This window comes from Molossus molossus, unplaced genomic scaffold, assembly GCF_014108415.1.
Source record: "Molossus molossus isolate mMolMol1 unplaced genomic scaffold, mMolMol1.p scaffold_m16_p_22, whole genome shotgun sequence".
Lineage (NCBI taxonomy): Eukaryota > Metazoa > Chordata > Mammalia > Chiroptera > Molossidae > Molossus > Molossus molossus.
The window spans coordinates 38025908-38048886 of NW_023425358.1; the positions used below are offsets into that span (position 1 = coordinate 38025908).

The window sequence follows — 22979 nt, forward strand, 5'->3', positions numbered from 1 at the left end:
TTATTTATTGATCTTCTATCCAGCGACCTTGCCGAATTCTCATGACAACTCTGTGTTAGCTCTTCATCGCTGGAGAGTGACGGCTTTCCCTTTTTTTTTTTTTTAATCCTCACCCGAGGACATTTTTCCATTTTTTTGTTCAGATAGAGTGGGAGGAAGAGAGAGAGAGAGAGAGAGAGAGAGAGAAACATCGATGTGAAAGGGACACACCAAGTGGCTGCCATCCGCATGACCAACCAGGGCCGGGGACAAACTGCCCTTAGCGGGAACCAAACCTGGGTCTCTCTGGACCGCAGGCCGGCACTCCAACCGCTGAGCCAAACCGGCCTTGGTCCTTTCATCACTTCTAGCAGTGAAGTGTGGACCAGAGGTGCCGGGGACGCTTGGCTTTTACCTGAGGGGGACCCTGTTAATGGAAAGGCAGTGCAGTGTGGCCAGTCCTCGCTGCTCTGCACACCCAGTGCTGCATGTCACCCTGCTGGCCAGTTGCACTGTTTGTCCTTGTAGAACTTTCTGACCACGGCAAGTGTCTCCTCAGCCTCCACCCTGCTTGCCTCCCAGCTGCTAGGCCTGCAGGCTGTGGCAGGTAAGCCCGTTCCTTGCTTGCGGATGTCCCCATGGGCTCTTTGAGCTCCTCATGTAGTGGCATGGTGGCTGGTCTCCCCAGAGCAAGCCCTTCCATCATTGCACACCACCTGGCCCGTCACAGGTCAGCCCTGGCCCGTGTGGGAGGGGCCGGATGGCGGCGAGCACTGGGAGCTGCGCACTAGGGCTGGTGCCACCACCTCCTGGTGTCTCGTTCCCTTCATTCACCGGCTGTGCTGAGGCTCAGGGCTCCTTTCGTGCCCTCAGGGACCTTTGAGCACTTTCTGCAGGTAGACGTGCATTTTTAAAAAGTTTGATTCCAAGTCGTTAGATTTTTGTCTAAATGGAGTGTTTTCTCCCACTGTATCTTCTGACTAGTTTATGTGTGTGAAGGGTGACTTCTGTGTGTTAAGTTTGTGGCAAGACCTCTGGCTGTGTTACCTTATTGTGTCGCCATGTTCACTGGTTCCTGTTTCCCCTCCTCAGCCATGCTGTGATGTGTGGCTTTTCCCAGCAGTTCGTTAGGAAACATTCAGTCACAGAACATTTGAAAGAGCTTTATTGTGACACCCACATGTATTTCACCACCAAGTCCACAGCTTTTCAACCCAGGCTGGTGGCTGATTCAAGTTGTGAGCAGGTGAAGCCACTGGGTTTTGATTAGTGTTAGATGCACAGTGCTTTTATTTATTTATTTACTTGTTTATTTTCTTTATTGATTGAGAGAGAGAGAAACATCAATGAGATACAACATCGATTGGCCTCCTGCATGCCCCCCACTGGGGATCTGACCCACAACCTAAGCTTGTGCCCTGACCGAGAATCGAACTGGTGACATCTTGGTGCAGGATCGATGCTCATCCACTGAGCCACACTGGCTGGGCTGCACAGTGCTTTTAATATTGCCCTTTGGGGGCACGTTTATGTGGCATTTGGTATTCTGACCAGACTTGACATGTAGCATACAGGTGTAAGTGGGACTCCGTGTGCAACGTGTAGACGTGAGTCTGGGTCCAACCTCCGGGTATCCCTGGACAGACTCCCGGGGTGGGAAAAAGGAGGCCAGGGGTGCTTCAAAGCTCTTCAGCTGCCACAGTTGTCCCAGGAGGTGGAGGGCCGCCCCTCACTGCCGTTGTGGGGCAGGCACTGTGTTCGACTCGCTGACACTGCGCTGCTTAGAGCAGCTGCTCCTGTGATCGGGACAGATTGTGGGCTGGTTTCCAGAGATGCTCCAGCCCACTGGTGCTGTTGCTGTAGAGTAACCACCTCTCTCCCTGCTCCTTTCCAGCTGAGTTGCCCCTTATTGATTTGATGAAGTTGTATGAAGGTGCCTTTCTGCCGAATTTCCAGTGGCCTCAACCTCAGCCTGGCGGTGAGGAGACAAGCGAGGAAGAAGGTCTGTCTCAACGTTGGCAGAGGGTCCAGCTGTGAAACAAAACACTCCTGGAGCAAGGGTGCTCAGACGTGCTGTGGCTGGCATGTGATTGTGTGTTGACTAGCACTTTGCTGAGCCCTGTGCTCTTTTTCTGTGTATAAATTTGGCACAGTCATCAGAACACTTGATCAGATTGTGACCAGTTGATTTTCTCCTAGTTAGAAAAGTCATAGTTTTGTGGACCTAGATTTTTATCACATTTATTCCGGCTGCACTGTTTAACACACCAGTTTTAAGGAGTGTATTTCACTTTTATTAAACATTCTAAACATACACAGACTACAGCAAAACTGCTTTTCTTGCTATCATTGCACTTGTTCTGATTATTAGACATGATGCCTGTAAGTGGGAGATGGGATGCTCTCAGGACCCCCTATTGCAACAGGACTAAGGGAAGTTCTTGCCTGGACTTGGAGATACTTCTAGTTTTTTCTTTTCTGCTGGTGGAGGGGCGGTCACAAAATCCTCAGGTGCCTATAAATCTGTTTGTGACACCAGCTCCTAACTGCTACGGAGACATTTTCCAGGTTCACTCGAGGACTTTCCAGAGTGGTCCTAGGGTTGACAGTTTCATACGAGTTTGTACCTGTTTAACCAGAGAACATTGTTAGGTATATAAAGTGGATCAAAACAAAATTGGAGTTAAATTCTGTATTTGAAATATTTGGATTTTGTCAATTTTTTTTTCTTCTTTAATGTTAAGTAGGCTGATAAAAGTATGAAAGCATCTGCAAATCCCATTTTCCATTGTTACAGACGTGGAAGACAGCCCCGGTGACCAGGAGGGCCGCAAGGACGTGGTTCTCATAGACTCGCTGTTCATCATGGACCAGTTCAAAGCTGCAGAGAGAATGGGTGTCGGGAAGCCTCACACAAAGGACATCACGGAAGTGACCGCTGCAGCCGAAGCCATCCTGCCTAAGGGCAGTGCTCGGATCAGCACCTCGGTGAGGCGCTTTGCGGGAGGGACAGAGAGGCTTCCTGCTTCCATGTAGTTCTTTGCCCCAGCTGCCCCAGACCAGACTCTGGCCTTTCTTTTCCTGTCATCTGGAGATCTTTTTTTAAATACGCTTTTATCGATTATTTAGAGAGGAATGGAGAGAGATAGAAACATTGACATAAGAGCGAAATCTTGCTCTTCTGCCTCTTGCACGCCCCCTACTGGGGATCAAGCCTGAAACCCGAGCATGTGCCCTGAACGGCAATCAAACCAGGACCTTTCAGTCCATGGGGCGACCGACACTCAATCCACCGAGCCACACCAGCTGGGCTGGAGGGTTTTTTTGTGGCTGACCTCAGTTCACTTTGGAGAAAAAGCTCAGTGATAACCTGAGAAGCACTCATCGGCCTGTCTGTCACTGCAGGTGAAGCCAAGTGCCCCACCCCTGCTGCATGGCGTGCTCAGAGACTACCAGAAGATCGGCCTGGACTGGCTGGCCAAGCTCTACAGGAAGAGTCTCAATGGCATACTGGCGGACGAGGCTGGGCTGGGTAAAACCGTGCAGATCATTGCTTTCTTTGCCCACCTAGCTTGTAATGAAGGTAAGAGCTTGTTGGAACAGCTCACGTTGCTGAGGCTGAAGTGCAGGCCAGTGTCTGCTGAGCGAGGGTGGGGAGTGGTCTGTCGTCTCTGCTCCTTGCTCCGGGCTGTGGTCCGGGACCTGAGGCAGCAGGTTGCACGAATGAGCAAGAGACTCTTTCCCAGTCAGCACTAGATGTGAGCCCACCAGGGCTTTGTGAGTTCCTGAGTCCCTCTGCCTGCCCGTCAGTGTGTGGATGGCAGAATAGGCAGGCGTTGGCAGTGCCCCTGGGCACCACCACAGATTGGTGGGGAGGCATCCCTCAGTGTGACTGGAGGGAGTGCACTGCCGGAGCTACCGCTGCCGTGCTGCCCATCAGCCTCTGCGTCCGCAGCTCAAATCCTGACACCCCTGCCCTGGCGGCCACGGTGTTCCCAGGCCTGCTCATTTTCCTCATGGGTGGCTCTTTCTAGTGTGGGTGGTGACACTTCATGTTTGCGCAGTGCTAGCCGTCCAGGTGTGTGTTGCAGACATTTTTTCCAAGCCTGTCATTTGCATCTTTTCACTTGGTTTATGTTTAACTTCTAGCACAGAAGTTAAAAATTATGTGTGTTGTTCTAATAATTTTAAAACCCTTAGTTTTTAGAAGAATGAATTGAAGCCATATATTTTGGGATGGTTTGGATGTGTTGGCTAGAGGTTGGGAGCCTGCTTTTGAGTCGGTGTAGTGCTTTGGGGAATGCCCGCGGGGGATGGGACAGGGGCCATGGGCTGCTTGCTGCTTTCTTATGGGCGTTGTCCCTTGTCGATGGGAGTTCCTTCCCATGCTTATGGAGGTTTTGCCTTGTTCCTGAGTAAATATTCATTTTATTTGGTGATCACTCATCCAACCACTCTTGGCCAAGTGCCTCCTCAGAGTCAGGTCTGCCTCCTGCAGCCGCTGAACATGGGAGTAGGGAGGCACTCCGAGTACAGGTGGTATGGTGGGGAGGACAGCTCTGTGCCCTGCTTGGACGGCTGCTTTAGTCCTGCATGGAGACATCTCACATACAACACAGTGCTGGTGTCTAGATGACAGACGGCTTAAGTGCAGAGGAAAATGCCCCATCTTCCTTTCTCCGTAGGCAACTGGGGCCCTCATCTTGTTGTTGTGAGAAGCTGTAACATCCTCAAGTGGGAGCTCGAGCTGAAGCGTTGGTGTCCTGGGCTCAAAACCCTCTTATATGTTGGCAGTCACAGAGAACTCAAGGCAAAGAGACAGGTATTTCCGTTCGAACATGAAACAAAACCAAGCAGGAAATCATCCTAATTTCTGTAGGAGACAAATTTCAGAATGTCAAGACATGCTCGTTAGTGTAATTATTGTGAGGTACTAGGCCTTCAGGTTGTTCTAGATCTGTAGCCCCTTGGAAGCATCGATTCCACCTGCAAGGAGGCCACAGGTGTAAACGGCCTCTGGTCTCTTCCCGGAAAGGGAGGGGTTTCTTTCCAGAACGGAGTCGTCTCTGGAGTGAGTGCTGTGGCCTCTGCAGCTGAGGCCTGTTGGCTGTGGGCAGAAATGAGGAACAGTGCTTCTGGAGCCCATGGGTCCCATTGGTGTGTGAGGACCTTGTGGCATGTAGTGAGCTCCTGGGATGAATTTGGGTTCTTTTTTCTCTGCCCAGTGGTTTCTGCTACCAGATTCCAAGTGAACAGTTTCTCTTTGAAGATGAATTTTGGCTTATTGTTACACTGCTGTGTCGAGTAGCATTTACTGAAAAAAGGGGTACCTTGAGAGGTATTTTGATTTTTACTGTCTCTGGTCTTCATTAGTTGCTGAAAAGCTTATAATGCTGTTAGCTGCAGCACAGGTTTTTCAAGATTTCGACCTTCTGAGTGTGTGTGCCTTGCCCAGACTGTGCCCTGTGAGAGCTGGTCCCACTTCAGGACACAGTGCCAGTCTGCTTTCCACAGACCGCTGTTCCTGCCTCTGGTGCTACCTCTGAATTTGTCCGCACAAGTCTGTAGATTCCTGCAGCAAAGGCCGTAAAACACACACTCAGCCCTTCTCTGCAGGAATAGCAAGTTATCAAAAAAAAAACAAAACCAAATACCAGTAAGGTGACTGTGGGTGGGAATGGGTTAATTCAGAAAGCATACCCAGGTCACTGGCTCCACGAGGGAGGAGTGAGAAGACAGGTGAGTCCCTGTTCTGTGTGCCGCAGGGGTGGACCGAGCCCAACAGCTTCCATGTCTGCATCACATCCTACAAGCAGTTCTTCCGGGGCCACGCGGCCTTCACGCGGGTGCGGTGGAGCTGCCTGGTCATCGATGAGATGCAGCGAGTGAAGGGCCTGAGCGAGCGGCACTGGGAAGCGGTGTTCACCCTGCAGAGGTCTGACTGCTAGCCACTCCCCAATGTTCTCTGTCCTTGACCTAAGGGCTCATTTGTAGGCACACGCAGACATGCCTGTGTCCTTTGTCATAGTGCGTCCAGCCGCGGACAGCAGAGTGCTCGTTTAGTTCAGCTCTTGCTTCCAAGGCGCCTGGACACATAGCCCCCATAAGACCACCTTGTCCCTTGCATGTCCTCGGATGCACTTGTCCCTGTTGGGCTTTCAGATGTGCTCTCTTCTCGTGTGTGCAGCCAGCAGCGTCTGCTCCTGATCGACGCGCCCCTGCACAACACCTTCCTGGAGCTGTGGACCATGGTGCACTTCCTCATCCCGGGCCTCTCCAGGCCCTACCTGCACTTCCCGCTGAAAGCCCCGAGTGAGGAGAACCAGGACTACTACCATAAAGTGGTCATACGCCTGCACAGGGTACGTGCGGCACAGGGCGGGCTGCAGGTGCAGGTGACCTACGGTGATGTGTGGTGGCGTCATTCCCCAGGGTAAACAATGGGTCCTGTTCCCTTTTCAGGTGACGCAGCCATTTATCTTGAGGAGAACCAAGAGGGACGTGGAAAAGCAACTGACAAAGAAGTACGAGCACGTTTTGAAGTGTCGTCTTTCCAGCCGACAGAAAGCCTTGTACGAGGACGTCATCCTGCAGCCTCGGTGAGCGTGCCGTTCTCGCTTGGGCCTCCCTGGATCTGTTCTGCCTCTTCCTCAGTGCTCTGCCCGAGTGGCAAACCCAGGGGTGGCAGGCGCTCCGCTCCCACTCTTGTTGCTCCTGGCACTGTCCAGCATAGAAACACTCCTGACAGGACCTAGAACTTCAGGCTTCAGGCCAGCTGTGGCCACAGGAAGGCTGCATAGTCGTTTCCCCTTATCCACAGGGCATCTGTTCCAGGACCCCCAGTGGGTGCTTGAAACAACACCGAACCCTGTATGTACTAGACTGTACATAACATGCCTTTTCACAGTTGCACAGCTAGAAAGTTCATTCTGACTGTAGATCTTAGGGACCTCACCACATGATTTATTTTCTTTCCTTATTAAGTTGAGGATTTCCCCTTCCCACTGAAAGGAAGCACTTTGCGGCTTCTCTTGGCTTGTCCACATTGCTAGCACCCTGCTCTTTCTCTTTGGAGCCATTTTAAGTGAAATAAGGACGACTTGATCACAAGCGCTGTGATGTCAGGACAGCTGACCTGCTGCTAGGAGCAGGGAGCATCTGACGCTGGACAAAGGGCGGTTGACACCTACAGCAGGAGAGATTTTGTCACGCCATCCAGAACAGCACCCCACTTAAAATACCTGTAAATTATTTATATCTGGAACTTTGCGCTTGATGTTTTTGGATTGTGGGTAGCTGAAACCGCAGATACAGGAAGCCACGGGTCGGGGCTGCTGTGTGCTGCCCGCACCTGTCTGTGGACCCTGCAAGTGTGGGGCCCCTTGCTTCTCTCCCTGATCCGCTCCCATGACCTGTTTGGCTCTTTCCATCATGCCCTTCATTTTCCTGAGTTTAAATTTAAAAAGACAAAAGTAAACCTAGAAGGCAAGTTTTGAGGCTGTTAAGTACATGCAGTTGTACTCGGAATCACAGTGACTCCGCCCCTCACGGTAGCTGAGAAGAGCCTGTGGAGCCACCAGTTCCACACACACTCGACCTCGGGGCCTGAGAGGCGCCTGGCCTTTGGAACAGGCTCCCGTGTTTCTGTCAGGTGGGCCACCGACCGCTCACCTGGCTAACAAGTTTTGCTAGTTGTGGGATGAACGGGGTGACCTAGTGTATTGCCCCAAGGTGGCAGGTACAAGTCACTGGGGGGGGGGGGTTCTGGAGGAGGTGGAGTAGAAGGTGGCTCCTCCACCACCTGCTGGGTCACATCCAAGTGTAGGACGAGGGAGGAGCTGGGGCTGTGGGGCTGTGTCATGTGCAAAGCATCAGAATAGTGTCTGTACAGAGGAAGCCTTCAGCTAATGGCTGTGCTATTCATGCTGTTTTATGGGGTTCCTTCTGGAAAGTTTAGGACAGAATGTAAGTATGTGTTGTTGTTGGTGCAGATTCTTAGACAGTCTTCCCCTGACAGCATTCCCAGTGACAAATGTCCTTCCTGAGCCTTGGGGAAGTCCTGGGTGCATGAGCAGAAAGAGTACAGTACTGTTGGAGCTTGGGTGTCAATCAGATGTTTCAGTGGGTCCTAATGTCAGCTCGTGAAGGGTAGTCTCAGTGGCGAGAACAGCAGCTCACGTGGCGGTTAGGGCCAGTGCCTGTGTGTTTGGGGCTCCTGTGGAGTCCAGGGAACCGCCCAGCACCAGGAAGAAGCCACACTCAGGACGCCTGCTTCGTTTAAAGGGTCCCCTTCCCTGCTGGACGGAGGCCTGGGAGCTGTGCCATGTCTGACCCTTTCCTTTGGCTCTCTGGCTCCCCGTCCTATGTCATAGGGACACTGAGGGAGTCCATGGGTCATGAGCATCTGGACAGGGATTGGGCCTCTAGTGTTGTGACATAACCGAGCACGTCTGGGGCAGATGTGTGTCACTGTGTTTGTGGAGGTGGCGGAGCAGATGCCGAGTGCTTGTGTCTCCCGAGGCAGGACCCAGGATGCGCTGAAGGACGGGCACTTTGTGGACGTGCTGAGCATCCTGCTGAGGCTGCAGCGCATCTGCAACCACCCTGGGCTGGTGGAGCCCCGGCTCCCGCAGTCCTCCTTCTCCGCCGGGCCGCTGCAGCTCCGCTCGGCCTCCCTCGTCCTGAAGGCACTTGACAGGGATGCCTGGAAGGTAGGTTTGTTTGAGGCTGGTTTCAGCATTGTCCCCACTGTTCTGGGGGTCCCGATGCTGGGCAGCACCAAGCAATCTTTGTGCTGTGTTGTCCTCTCGACACGGCGTCCACGTCTAGCACTGACCCACAGGGCGGGCTTTCTTAGCATGGCACGTGCTGTGGGCCTGCGAGAGGCAGTGTGGTGTGTGCCTGATGGAGAGCTGCTCCCGGCTGTACTGACACCGCCTGGGACATTGGCATTGTTTCGGGCTCAGGCTCAGAGGCCCAGGACCTGGAAACCTGCTTTGTGTTGGGTGAGCTGGTGCAGGTGCAGGTTGGGGACAGGCCAAGGACTCTGTGGCTTCTCTGCCCCACCCCCCATGCAGGGAGGTTCAAGGTTTGACTAGTGAGTCTGATGACCCTGAGGTAGCAGGTGTACTGTGAGTGGGTCAGCCTGCTGTTGCTGCCACTACGGTCACTACTCAGGGACGTGGTCTTCAACGAGTCAAGGGACAGGGCAGCCCCAGGGAGCACAAGGCCTCAGACAGCTGACCTCTGCATGTCAGGGAACTCAGTTCATTGTGCTGTTCTTTATGTTATACTTCTTCTAAGAACTCGTGGAGATCATCTGTTACCCTGGACACCTCTCCTGAAGTGTACAGTGTGTTGGTTTTAATATATTCACAGGGTTGTGCAGCCATCACCCCAACCCTGGAGCATCTTATTACCCCCAAAGAGAATGCGTGCATGTTGACTGTCACTCCCATGCCCCTGGGTAGCCCCAGCAGCTCCTCGTCAGCACCTCTCTGTGGATTCATCCATGTCATAAAATTCACACGTTATATACAGACAGGGCCGTACGATGTGTGGACTTAGGTGTCTGGCTTACTGAGCGCAGCATAATAGTCTCACCATTTATCATGTTGTAGCAGGATTTCCTTCCTTTGAAAGTTGAGTGGTTCCCCTGCATGCACACGCCACGTTTCACTTGTCCATCAATTGGACATTGGATTGTTTCCACATTTGGCCATTGTAACACTGCTGTGGCACTATGCACAATTTTGTGTGGATGTGGTGTTTCCCTTGGATATAAATCTAGGTCTGGAAGTGCCGCATCATGTGTTGACTCTGATGAACTGCTGACTGCTTTCCGTGGCCGCTGTACCTTTTCCCTCCCGTCAGTGTGCGGGTGGGAGGTACACTTTCTCCACATCCCCGCCCACACCTGCTGTCCACCCTCCATGATCCTCGCCAAGGAATGAGCGTCCCAGGGCTCTGCTGTGAGACAGGCAACAGGCCACACATCCGCCTCCACTCCTGACAGCTCCTGGGTCTCCCCCAGGGTCTCCCCCAGCCCCTCCCTCCGCACAAGGCCCAGCACCCTATGCCATCCAGACTGTCCTCTGTCCTCTGCCGAGTCCAGTCTGTCTCTGGGTACTGCCTTCTCCATCCCCACAGCCACTCAGGGTGACCGAGTGGCATCATTCCTGTCTCAAAGCTGGGGAAGTTGAGGCATACTGACCCCAGAGCAGGGTGCAGGTGAGGTCTTCAGGAGCGCCTCTCAGGGCAGACTGCCTGGTTCTCATGTTTGTGAACCTACTTTAATTCTTAAGGGTTTTTCTACTGTCTCGTGGCTTACTTTTTCTTTTTCTACTTAGGAAACCGATCTTTCTATATTTGACCTTATTGGCTTAGAAGATAAAATGACTCGCCACGAGGCCGAATTGCTGTGTAAGAAAAAGGTGACTCGGAAACTCATTGAGGAGCTGTTCACTGCGCCACCCCCTCCTGGCAGGCCGCCAGCTGTCAAACTGAAGCCCAGCAGGTGTGCGCTATGAGGCATTGCCTGCGGCTCACCGTCCGGCTCTGGCTGGACCACGGGGTCTGGGTAACCCTGGGCCCCGGGCTGTGAGAAGGGAGACTGGTCGCCTTCTTGGTCATCTGCTTCTCCTGGAAATTGCCCAGACATTCTTGCTTTCTGCGAGCAGCTTGTTTTAAGTGGGATGCGTGGGCACTTTGCACTCGTTCATCTTTAAAAAGTGTTAGGATTTGGGAGGGTCTGTGTGGGGAGCAGTTGGGGACAGGTGGTCAGGCTGGATTAAACCTGGCAGTCAGCCTGGTAGGTGGTGTGGTGGTAGCTGTAGGGCCAAGTGTTTGCAGAGTGAGGCCAGAGGGGCACAGTGGGGGTGGAGATGGGCCTGCAGTGAGCAGAGGGCTCCACCCTGGTTAAGTGGAAGGAACACCTGAAATGACAACATCGCAGGTGCCTTGAGGTTGGGACGGGGTAAAACATGTCTGATGGCAAAGGCAAAACCCAAGTGACTCAGGAGAGGCTAATGCAGCAAGCTGGGAATAGACAGAATCCTAGGCTTGAGTTAAAAATCAGGGAAAAGATGGAAAATCAGTTTTCTAGGGACAAAGGGTCAATTCTGCCAACTGGTAGCCGTTCTCTTTGCCTCGTCTGTACGTGACTTCCCTGGGGACTTGGGCCCTAGCCCACACTGGCAGAGCCCTGCAGCCTCAGGACATTCACAGTGGTCACAGCTGGACACTCGGCTAGCCTTTTCCTGGCTGTCCCTACCTGCTGTGTCGCATGGGGGCTTTGCAAGTGCAGACACCCTGCACTGCTGTTCCCACGTGAGAGTTGCTGGCTGTGAAGAGCATTCTGCGTCATGCTAGAACCTGACAGCAGCCTCCGCGGGGTGGGCCTTCCTGCATGGGTTTACGCTCTGTTGTTGCAGAGGCGCTGTTACTGTGTCTGCTCTGTCGCCTGTGCTGCCTTGTTACCTGACGGTGCCGCTGACCTTTCACCCCGCTCACTCTACACGAGCATCGTGGGCTTTATGTGCCAGATCCCTTCTCCGCATTCACACTGACAGAGACGTCACTGAGTTGAAATTACGCCCATCGAGCAGGCATGGGGGACCACTTTCATGTGCCGAGTGCTGCCAGCACTGCACCCAGGACCCCACCCCACTTTAACTGGCACCGGGAGTGGGAGCCCCTCTGCTCAGGTCCTGCACCCCCAGGCCTGCACCTCAGTGATGCTGTGTCTTCTCGCCCACACACGACGTGCAGGTTGTTCCAGCCTGTGCAGTACGGCCAGAAGCCCGAGGGTCGCACGGTGGCTTTTCCCAGCACACACCCACCCCGAACGACTGGCTCCGCTGCTGCCCCTGCCACTCCACAGGGCCACGTTCGAGGACGGCCACCAATCGCCACGTTTTCTGCAAACCCAGATGCCAAAGGTATGTCTCGCGTGGCGGTGTGCTTATGTCACAGAGGGTGCTCCCTTGCCCTTTGACGCAAGACCTCTGCTCTCCCGAAGAGATACTTGCAGCCTCACACGAGTTTGAGGCTTTTTATTGATTTAAACTGGACTTTACACAACACTGCACTCTTAGTGGAGTCCTGGTTGGTGTGGTGATGAGGGTGCTCACATGGGGAGCTCTGTTCCAAAGCTGCTGCAGAGGCTGCTGTGTGTTTCATGCCCCTGCTTCATTGTCACCCAGTTATCAGGGCAGAGAAGGACGGGGTGCGTGGCAGGCAGGTGACAAAGGTAGTGCTCCAGCCCCAGACAGCAAGTCCTCAGGGCCATGTGCATGGTGGTTTTTGAGTGTCCAGAGCCTCTTTGTGCAAGCGCTCCTGGTGCAGCCTCTGTGTGCGCCCTTGTGTGTGATCAGGATTGCCTCTGACAGACACGGGGTTTCCATGGCTGACTTCTAACACCCATTTACTGCAGGAATGTACCGCGTAGCCTGCTGATTCGCTCCAAGTGAAAGTAGTTAACAACGGATAAAAAAATTGTGCTCCTCTCACTCTGTAGACCACGTTGGCCTCATCCCCTCTTTTTAGAGAGAGCTTCTCATTTGAGAGACAGTATGAAATGTTTGTTTTATTTCTTTAACATTCGGATTTAAAGTACTGCATTGCCTTCAGAACCTCTAACAGCTCTGCACAAACCGCCCTTGTCGATTGCAGCAGCAGCAGCCCCTCAGGCTCCCACCGGTGCTCCGAGACCCCAGGCCGCCTCGACCTGCAGCACAGCTCCTAGCCCAGCCCATCCTGCGAAACTGCGGGCTCAAACCACTCCCCAGACCTCCGCCCTGGGCCCGCCCCAGCCCCAGCCCCAGGCCCCCTCGCACCTGGCCGGGCAGAGCACGCTGCCTCAGGGGCTGCTGCTCACCTCGCAGGCCCAGGCGCGCCTGCCTAGTAAGTGGCCTCACCTCTCCCAGTGGTTCTGCCCCCTTCCCAGGAAGCCGTGCTCAGACCAGCAGTGTGCAGAGCCTTGCTGTCCACTCCTGTCCCCCATGCCAAGTGCTGCCTTCGCTGTACTGTCCTTTGCCCTAAGTCTCCAGGGCCAGTGCCCAGGGCCTGTCCTTTCTCTGTCCTTTCTCCTGACCCATTTGTTAGCTCTGCTTTCCTCCCGCGCTCACGCTCTGCGCTGTGTGCCGATGACTGCACCTCTCCTTACTGTCAGCCAGGCTTCAGGCCGCAGCACTGAGGTCAGCTTGGGGACAAATGGGGTAACGTGAAAGCAGGTCCCTTCCTTGCTTCTTGTCAGCCATGGTACTTAGTGTTTGGTTTCCACTGACTTTCTTTTCATCTCTAGTTACCAAATTTAAACCTGGGATGAATTATTACTCAATAAGACATTGTTCAACAACTAAAACATCACGATTTTATTAAATGTTTTCATCGAACTTTTCATTGTGACCAGTGCAATTAGCCTATTTCCAAATTTCACATGGACCTTGTCCATTCTGCTGTGGAAAATGCCTTTCCTGACACTCAGATGCCACCTTGAGCACTCATTTGTGGTGTGACAGGCTACGTTGAGGCCTTTGTGGAAGAGGAGAGAGGCGTGGTGTCCTGAGGACTCAGCAGCATTCAGGCTGGCTCTGTCCGGCCTCGCATCCATTGCCCGAACATGGTGGTCTGTGGTCGCTGCCTGTGGGATGTGTTTCTCGGCCCAGGATGGGACTCTTGTGGCCGTGCCACAAGCTGTGCTTGGGAGCATAGTCAGCCAGGTCGCCTCAGGCTGGTGGCCTTCACCTCTGCGTGGGCCATGAGGGCTAATGGGACTCACTCTGCGTGCAGACCTCTGTGTCTCCTTTTTCATTTTCCCGTCCTTATTCATGGTTCTGTGTGCAAGATGTCTGGATGTTTTTCTCATTTTTTGCTAACTGTCTTCTTTATGGTGTCACTAGTAATTCTTGCATGGATTTTCTTGGGAGGAATGTTTACACTCAAATATTAACCGTTGGGTAAAAAACCTTTAATCCTGTGTAATTGCAGCTTTTTTTGAGTGAGGTGCATGTAACTTCACCTGAGTTATGTTCCTAAAAAAGGTCCTAAGCAACGTGAAGTTCCACATTTCTCGACAGTAAACATTGCAGATCGGACCCTACACCTACGTCTAAACAGCGGGAGGCTTTCTGTCTCACAGCTGCCTTCACGCGATGTGTCTTTGTACCAACTGTGATTGCAGCTCACGTGCACCCTGCATCCAGCCGGGCTGCACGTGTGCTCGCTGCGCGGCTGTGCTGCGGGGTTCAGGGTGTGTACAGTACGACAGGTTTCCGCTGTGTGTGAAGTGTGCTCTTTATTTATTTATTTATTTTTTTTGGTACATGCCCCTAGCGGGAACCGAACCCGGGACTCTCTGGTCCATAGGTCGACGCTCCAAGCGCTGAGCCAAACCGGCCAGGGCAGTGTGCTCTTTATTTACTGGTTGGAGAGCAAAGGAAAGTGTTCCTTAATAGATTGGTTAATTGTATTAATATTTAATGTCTAAAGTCTCCACCAGTTACGATTGTAGACGTTAACTATTAAAATCTCAGGTAAACTTTGTTTTTTCTTTTCTATTGAAATAGTTGTTTTCTGGAAGTGTTAGTGAGCACTATGTGTCAGTTTTTCTGACACTTCAGGTGACTACCTACAGTCGCTCCCCATGACAGACAGGTTACTTACCCACGGTCACTCCCCATGACAGACAGGTTACTTACCCACGGTCGCTCCCCATGACGGACAGGTTACTTACCCACGGTCGCTCCCCATGACGGACAGGTTACTTATCCACGGTCGCTCCGCTTGACAGCTGTCAGTGTCACGGTTGCAGACTTGCCACAGAAGTTTTATTTCCCTTTTCTCTGTGTTCCTGCAGGTGGGGAGGTGGTCAAAATAGCACAGCTGGCTTCTCTCGCAGGACCGCCGAGTCGAGTTGCCCAGCCAGAGACACCAGTGACACTGCAGTTCCAGGGGAACAAGTTCACCTTGTCCCACAGCCAGCTGCGGCAGCTCACAGCTGGCCAGCCCCTGCAGCTGCAAGGTGAGAGGTGCTAGGCAGCTGGCCGGCTGCTCCTGGCAGTGGTGACTGTCAGCTCAGGCGCCTCCCTGTCAATGCCACAGTGAGCCTGACCTCAGAGGGTGTGACCTTGGAGGATGCTAGAAGGACCAGTGGGATACCGTGTGTACCTGGCTGCCCGCTCCTTGATACACATTTAGTAGATAGTAGTCGTTTTAAAAAATCTATCCTTTGATGAAAGTTTCCTATTTTCAAAGTCAGAATAGAAACATTTGTTACTTTCTAATTTTACCGTGAGGTGAATTGTCCTAACGATCTCAAAAGACTGGCAGTTTATGTGGGAGAAGCTGCGCTTTTACACAGCTTTCAGGGAACTCCAGACCAGAGCCTCCCAGGCCTGTGCCTGAGAGTGATGTGTCCATGGAGCGGCTGCTGTTTGAGGAAAAGGAGGTGCTGTTTGAGTGGCACGCTGGAGTCGGTCCTAAGTGATCCCATGGCAGCAGCCCTCCTCGGCTGTAGGTTTAGATTCTAGGGTGGTGTCAGTAACAGCACCCCCCCACCCCCGCTCCGGCAGTGTCTGGGAGACGTGCTGCATACCTCTCTTCGGGTCGAAAGATGGCCGGAGAGTCACAGTCGGCAGAGCTGAGGCCCTAGGAAGCCTGCAGCAAAGAAACTGTTCAGTCGGGTTAATTCCACATGTGCCCAGTGCTTCGGGCAGAGGGCGGAGCCACGGACTGAGCCCTGCTGGACGCGTCTCAGAGTGCGGGAGCCTTGCTGCAGAGCACAGATGTGGGGGACTCGGTCACGCCGATGGTTGAGGGGCAGCTCCTTCAGCAGAGCCACCGCATCTGCACAAAAACAGGTTTTAGGTATTTCTTCATCTAGCCGCTGGGTCGGCAAACACCAGCGTGTGATCAGGGAGCTGGGACTTTCCACCATGACTTGGGCCTTGAGCAGTCATGACAGACCCTGAGCTTGCGCCACCGCGCCGCCTCACGTCCGGAGTTTCTAGGGATAGATGAGCTTCCTTTTGATGCTAAGAAAAATGACGTTGTTCCTTAGAGTGGCTTCATTGTGAAGGAAGTATTTTCATATTTCTCCAAGTAACTGAACTTTGCATTGCATGTTGGGGTAAATGGGGTTTTGGATTTTACGTGTGTGGTTTTGTTTCTGTACGTTTGGAGTGGCTGTGGCCTGAGGTAAAGGCACATGGCCGTGACTGATCGTTCTGGGCACATGTGATTACAGGAAGCGTTCTTCAGATCGTGTCCGCCCCCGGGCAGTCCTACCTGCGACCTCCGGGCCCCATGGTGATGCAGACCATGTCTCAGGCGGGTGCCCTGAGCACCCTGGGAAGCAAGCCCCCAGCCAGCGGCCTAGGTCCCACTCCTGTGACCCCACCAGGTAGAGTGCTTTGAGCAGGAAGAAGACTGGCTGTGAAACTTTTTTCTGACTCTTTGTCTCGAAGGTAACTGGAAGGGGTTTAGGGTTTCTGACTGGGGCCTCAGAACCAAGGTCCCTGTGTGGCTGTGTCTGATTTCCACAGATGCCTGCTGTCCGCTTGGTTTGTTTCCTTTATCTTTTGCTCTCAAGGTTATGGGTTGACTATCACCAGCCTCCACTCACCTTAGATTTTTGTTTTGGTGCTAGAATGCCTCTGGGACAGGTAATGAGGCAGGGTTTGGCCCTCCTCCATCTGGCCTGGCCTGTGCTGCTGCTTGCCCAGCCCACGGCCTACTTCCCACCAGGGTACTCCTGCTCCCCCAGACATGGTCCAGCCTAATCACTGCTACCCTCCCCTGTGCTCCCCTAACCAGGGCCCCGAGTCCCCTGAGCACAGTCGGGGTCGGGGCAAGCAGCAGGACCCTGGGTGATTCTGGGATCACCTTGTGCTGAGCTGGAGGCAGTACCAACTCCTGGTGCGAGGGTGGACAGGTTGATGCTGATGGAGGGCCAGGCCGATGGCTGCTGTGGTGCTGTGGTGGCATGGTGCTGTGGTGCCTTGGTGGCGTGGTGCTGTGGTGGTGTGGTGGCGTGAGGGTGGGCACACACGAGCACTCACCAGAGGGAAGACAGGCTGCAGCACTCTGCTCAGAGTGTGGCCAGAGAGCAGGGGCGTTCACTGGCGGTTCTGAGCAGTTCAGGTGTGAGAGTACAGTCCTAGATCTGTGCCAGTGAGAGAGGGAGCTGATCCTGGGAGTGTGCTAGGCAGGGGCGGGTCTGCATAACAGCCAGAACTATTTCCAACTTTGATTTTTGATTTGTAGTTGGTGTACCTGGTCGAGTGGCAGTCAACCCCCTGACTGTAGGAGAACCCGGGGTGGCCTCCAAACCTGCTTCTCCCATCGGAGGGCCAACCCAGGTACGGCCCCTGTCCCGAACACTGGGTGGTGCCCATGGGCAGCACCTTCACCCAGAGTTGTCTCAGAGCTGCTTGTTACACGGGATGCTTCTGATGCTTAGCAGCTGTGTGTGCCTTCAGGAGAGCATCATCTGGGTTTTGTCATTTTGATTTTAAAAATACTTTCCCAGCAAAAGAAATGAAACTGGGCTTTATGATTGCAAGAATCCCCTTTCATGTATTTTTATATTCTTGTACCTGTGCGCTCACTGTCCCGAGAAGCTGCCTGTGCTCTTGTTGCCTTTCTGTCACTGTCGTGTGGGGCAGGCCTTGCTGTGGGTGCTCTGTGTGCAGGTCCTCACCAGGAACCCCCAAGGGCTGGGGGACTGCCAGCTGGCCGGTGGTTTCTCACTGACCACTTTCATCACTTTCTGATATAGGAGGAAAAGACCCGGCTTCTGAAAGAGCGGCTGGACCAGGTTTATTCTGTCAATGAGCGGCGCTGCTCCCGTGCCCCCGTCTACGGCACAGACCTGTTGGAGATTTGTTCCCTGGCCTGTAGAGAACAGATCCCGGGGCTCGGAGCTTCAGGTGGCAGGCGTGGGAAGGGGGCCAGGCCAGCGAGTGGCTATACATCACCCTCAAAAAGTCAGAAGGATCTGATTTTGACACTAACTCAACGTCGAGAGTCCCTACAGGATGTTATTGACAGGTGAGGTGGTTTCACTGCCCTGAGAGTCCTCTGTGCCTCCCAGTCGTCCCTCCTCCCTGCCCTCCCCCAGCAATACCTGAGCTCGTACCGTCTCCATGGTTCTGCCGTTCCCAGAATGTCCAATGGTTGGAATCACACAGCATGTAGTCCTGTTACATTGGCTTCTTCCACTCGTTGATGAGCATTGAAGGTCCCTCCACGTCTGTTCTTGGCCTGACCACTCACTTTTTGTTGGCTGAACAGTGCTCCCTTGTCTGGATGGACCACAGCTTCTTCACCCATCACCTGCTCAGGGACATCTTGGTTGTTTCCAAGTTTTGGCAACTGTGTACCGAGCTGCCGTAAACATCTGTGGAGGTGTTTGTGTGGGCATAAGTTTTCAGCTCTTTTGGGTAAATAATCAAGGAGCATGATTGCTGGATGGTGTGGTAAGGATGTGTTTAGTTTTATAAGAAACAAACGCTCCCTAAATGGCAGTACTACCTGCGTTCCCATCAGCGGTGAGCGAGGTTCCTGCTGCACATCCTCCCAGCACGTGCTGGTGTCCGTGTGCTGGGATGTGGAACATCTCCACCTCTTGACGGTGTCCTTTGCAGAACAGAAGTTTTAGTTTTAATGAAGTTCAGCTTATCGATCCTTTCTTTCATGGATCATGTCTTTGGTGTTATATCTGAAAAGTCATCACCAAACCCAGGGTCATCTAGGTTTTCTTACATTGTAGGAGTTTTATCATTATGCCGTTTACATGTAGACCAGGGATCCCCTTGAGTTAGTGTCTGTGAGGTGTGAGGCCTGTGTCTGGACCGCTTTCTGCAGGTGGTGTCCATCTCTAGTGCCGTTGACAGACTCTGGGGTGCAGCTGCCTTTGCACCTCTGTCCCAGATCAGCTCACCGATGAGGCAGCCTTGTTTCTGAGCCTTGTCTCGTCTTTCATCAGCAGTACTGCGTTGGTCACTGTGACTTCATAGTCCGTCTCTGAGTCATGTGGTGCCGGTCCTCAGACTCTTCTTCTCCATGTGTGGCTGTTCTGTGCCTTTTCCTCCATGAAAACTTTAGAATTAGCTTGTCAATATCCACAAAATGACTTTTTGGGACTTGGACTGAGATCATGCTGAGTCTATCTATCGGTTGGGAAGAACTGCACCTGACAATATTGAGTCTGTCTATCCATAAACATGGGTTATCTCCGTTTATTTAGTTCTTTGATTTCATTTGTCAGTGTTTTGGTGATGGTTGGCTTTTGTTTGCTGCACTTGGTAGCGAGTCACGGAAACCCAACCTGAGCTGACTGCCAACGCAAGGGCTTTCTGGCGCACGTGGCATCCGGAGGCGGGGAGGTGGATATCAGATGAAACGTAATGCAGGCCCTTCTCCCACTTGCCTCCTTCCTGTTGACACGGTGGCTGCAGCAGCTCTAGGTTCACACTCTCCCCCAGACCGACGAGGAGACAGCACCCAGGAGACAGAGCACTCATGTCCCAAAACTCCCAGCACACTTGCCCTTCACAGGGAATAGCCGTGAACATTCGTGCTTGGGGTTGGGAGTACCCTGCACTGGTGTTTCTCCCTGGGTGGCCTTCATTGGCCAGGACTGTTGGGACCCTCCTGTGGTGGCTGCGACAGAGTGTGGGCCAGCAGGCTTGTCACCATGGTGACTGACTGTCAGCGGTACTGCCTGGTGGAGATGCTGAAGTGCCTTGTGTGACAACTATGCCTTTCTGTTTCTCAGGGTGGTGTGTGTGATCCCGCCGGTGGTGGCCACACCCCCATCCTTGTGGGTGTCTCGGCCACCCTCACCCTACAGCCACAGGATGAGGGTCTTCAGGCACCGCCTGCAGGAGCACACTGCGCCCTATGCCCAGCAGCTGCAGCGGGTGACAGCCCTGCGCTCCCTGCGGTTCCCTGAGCTGAGGCTGGTCCAGTTTGACTCAGGTATGAGAGGGGGCCCCTCCGCACGTTCACATGCCACACCCACTGCTCTGGGTTGTGAGACAGTGTTGCTCCTCCGTAGGGAAGCTGGAAGCTTTAGCGATCTTGCTGCAGAAGCTGAAATCAGAAGGACGTCGAGTGCTGATTCTGTCCCAGATGGTGCTCATGTTAGACATTTTGGAAATGTTCTTGAACTTCCATTATCTCACCTACATACGAATTGATGAAAACGCCAACAGTGAACAGCGGCAGGTAAGGAAGACATTTGCTTCACTCATGTGAGTCTAGCCTGGCTCTCATTGCTGTGAATCCAGTGCTGTCACAACCCTGCTAACAAAGGGAAGAACAGAAGATTCTGTGTCTCAGAACGGGAGTGAGCCTTTTTAGCTCCACCTTTCGATTTCTTTTTCTTTTTTTTTTTTAATCCTCACCCGAGGATATTTTTCCATTTTTTGTACAGATAGAGTGGGAGGGAGAGAGAGGAAGGGAGAGAGAGAGAGAAACATCGACGTGAAGGGACACATCGAGTGGCTGCCACCCGCACGACCAACCAGGGCCGGGGACAAACTGCAACCGAAGTACGTGCTTTTAGCAGGAACCGAACCCAGGTCTTTCCGGACCGCAGGCCGACGCTTTAACCGCTGAGCCAAACTGGCCAGGGCTCGATTTCTTTTTCATAAGTCATTTCAATTCAGGAAATGCAGTCAACCCAACTCGGCAGAACCAAGTTTGGTGACGTGCACTCACTGCAGGACAGGTGTCCTTCAGGAGGCACCACAGGTGAAGACATTCGACTGCTTCACAATTAAAGCCACGTGCCCATTTCCGCGTGTCAGGTCAGCCTAGGGTATTAGGCCTCTCACGTGCTGCTGCTAGGCGTGCGCCAGCGCAGTTTCCTAGGAGGGAGTTGCGTGCGAGGGAGCCTCAGAAATGGATGCGCTCCCTTCAAGCACCACCAGCCCTCCTAAAGGTTTTGGTGTGCACCGTTTCCTGCAGAAGTGTTAAAGCCCCAGTTGGCTGGGCGTGTCCTGAGCAGTCAGCACCTGGGAGCAGGGCTAGCAGCATGGCAGGTGTTCCCAGGAGCAGAGGGCAAGCTGCAGGCCTTCGCCTTGTGTTCTACGGCACCCCACATGCACACACACCAGGCAGGCCTGGTGGGCGGTCAGCACTGCTCAAGGGCACGTCTCCTTGGTGGAGCAGCACATTGTGTGTAGTTTCTTGGAGGAGGAGGCTGTTCGCCTGTTAGGTCTGTTCTGGTGCTGAAGGCACTGCAGAAGAGCCGTGTCCAGTGAGGCTGTTCCAGTTCTGGCCTTGGTGGGTGGAGGATCCTCTTTCGGTTTGTTTTTCTGCTCCCTCAGCCTTACTCCAGGGGCTTTTGCTGTAAAGTGCCCTGGCATTGCCTGGGGGTACATGAAAAAGCACAGATCCCTCCCCAGGAAGACCCTGTTTTCTTGTGGGGCCTACGAACTGAGCTGACAGCACTCGTCACCTGGAATCTGACTCTCTCTTGTGATGACTTGGCATTTAAACAGCGCGTGGAGACCTGAGCAAGGATGCAAGGGCATGGAAGAGCCAGGACCAAACACTAAAAACCTGTGTGGTTTGACGCGGGAACATGACCCGAACAGTCTTGTTGTGGAATGCCTTCTAACGAGTAAACATCAGAGGCATCAGAGGTTTTCCCACATTTACTGGAGTCCTGATGGAAGGTCTTATTTCATCGTAGGAACTGATGAGGAGCTTCAACAGAGACCGGCGGATATTTTGTGCCATCCTCTCCACGCGCAGCCGCTCAACGGGCGTAAGCCTAGTGGAGGCCGATGCGGTGGTGTTCTATGACCACGACCTGAACCCTGTGCTGGACGCCCAGGCCCAGCAGTGGTGCGACAGGATCGGGAGGCGCAGGGACGTGCACGTGTACAGGTGAGGCCCGCGTGTGGCGCAGGGCTGCAGTGACGCCCTGCAGTTCGCCGAGAAGCTCCTGCCGAGGCTTATCTTCCCTTTAGGCAGCCACGTGCTCCCGCTGTTTCACCTTCTTTCTTCATGGTCACATTGGGTTGGAATGGACCTGAGTGTGCTTGGAGTTGGAATTATGATGTTGCTGATTTTTTTTATTTTATAATATGTTTTTATTGATTTTTTTTTAGAGAGAGAGGAAGGGAGGGAGAGAAATATCAATTGGCTGCCTCCTTCACGCCCCTCACTGGAGATCGAGCCTGCAACCTGGGCCTGTGCCTTGACCAGGAATTGAACCGGGACCTCTCAGTCCATGGGATGACGCTCAGTCCACTGAGCCGCACCGGCCGGGCTGGCCTTGCTGACCTTCAGCATGGCGGTTGCACCTCTCCTGGCACACCTGCCCCGGCGGAGGAGGGTGTTGTTCCAGGTTCTTCCCACTAATATCAAACATACCTTGTTTGTAGGCAAATCAGATATTGAAAGAACTTAAGTCTTCTAACTGGCCACAGATATGCAATTGAGGAAATGGAGAAGGCTTTACTTGGTCTGCATTTCGTTGCTTGTTACTTTGTGCCCGTGTGTGCTCAGCACTTGCTCTGCCCTTATCGCAGAACCCTGCCACTTCTCGGACAGCACTGGTCCCTGGCAGGACCTCTCAGGTAGGGTTGGCCCCGGACAGAAAGAAATCTCAGGCTGTGAGCGTAGCCACTTTTTTTTCTAATCGACCTAGTCACCCAAGTGCTGTATTTAAATAGCTTTATTATTATTTTTCCGATTATTATCACATTATTTATTCATTTAAAAAAACAAGAAAAGCATGTAGAGGAAACTCTCCTAGAGATAGCTTGAGTGGTGTTTGGGTGCGTGTCTTTTCAGACGTTTTCTAGTTAGGTAGCTCCTGCCATCCGTCTTATTTTGTAACCCTTTTTTAAAAAGTGTATTTCCATGCTAGTGAATGTAATTTTGGTCCATTGTTTGTATTGAATGAATAGGGTTGCATGGTGTAACCTTATCCTTGGTCCTTAAGCTGTTAGTAGGTAGAAATGAGAAGTATTTGCTTC

General features: G+C 52.9%; 1 protein-coding gene and 1 non-coding gene across 2 annotated transcripts in view; both read left to right on the forward strand.

Annotated features, from left to right (window-relative positions):
• The window catches only part of EP400 (E1A binding protein p400), a 76639-nt gene that overhangs the window by 30169 nt on the left and 23491 nt on the right, over positions 1-22979 (forward strand). Inside the window, exons 14-31 of the mRNA XM_036276193.1 lie at positions 1874-1981; positions 2777-2967; positions 3385-3562; positions 4665-4801; positions 5745-5914; positions 6167-6341; positions 6442-6578; positions 8504-8690; positions 10329-10495; positions 11749-11918; positions 12652-12882; positions 14837-15001; positions 16226-16381; positions 17245-17339; positions 17759-18030; positions 19760-19962; positions 20042-20211; positions 21686-21882. Coding sequence (XP_036132086.1) covers positions 1874-1981; positions 2777-2967; positions 3385-3562; positions 4665-4801; positions 5745-5914; positions 6167-6341; positions 6442-6578; positions 8504-8690; positions 10329-10495; positions 11749-11918; positions 12652-12882; positions 14837-15001; positions 16226-16381; positions 17245-17339; positions 17759-18030; positions 19760-19962; positions 20042-20211; positions 21686-21882 — 3109 coding nt within the window. The remainder of the gene's footprint in view (positions 1-1873; positions 1982-2776; positions 2968-3384; positions 3563-4664; positions 4802-5744; positions 5915-6166; positions 6342-6441; positions 6579-8503; positions 8691-10328; positions 10496-11748; positions 11919-12651; positions 12883-14836; positions 15002-16225; positions 16382-17244; positions 17340-17758; positions 18031-19759; positions 19963-20041; positions 20212-21685; positions 21883-22979) is intronic.
• Positions 21309-21439, forward strand: LOC118640475. Its single transcript, XR_004961390.1, has one exon. It is a non-coding gene; the product is annotated as a small nucleolar RNA SNORA49 (small nucleolar RNA).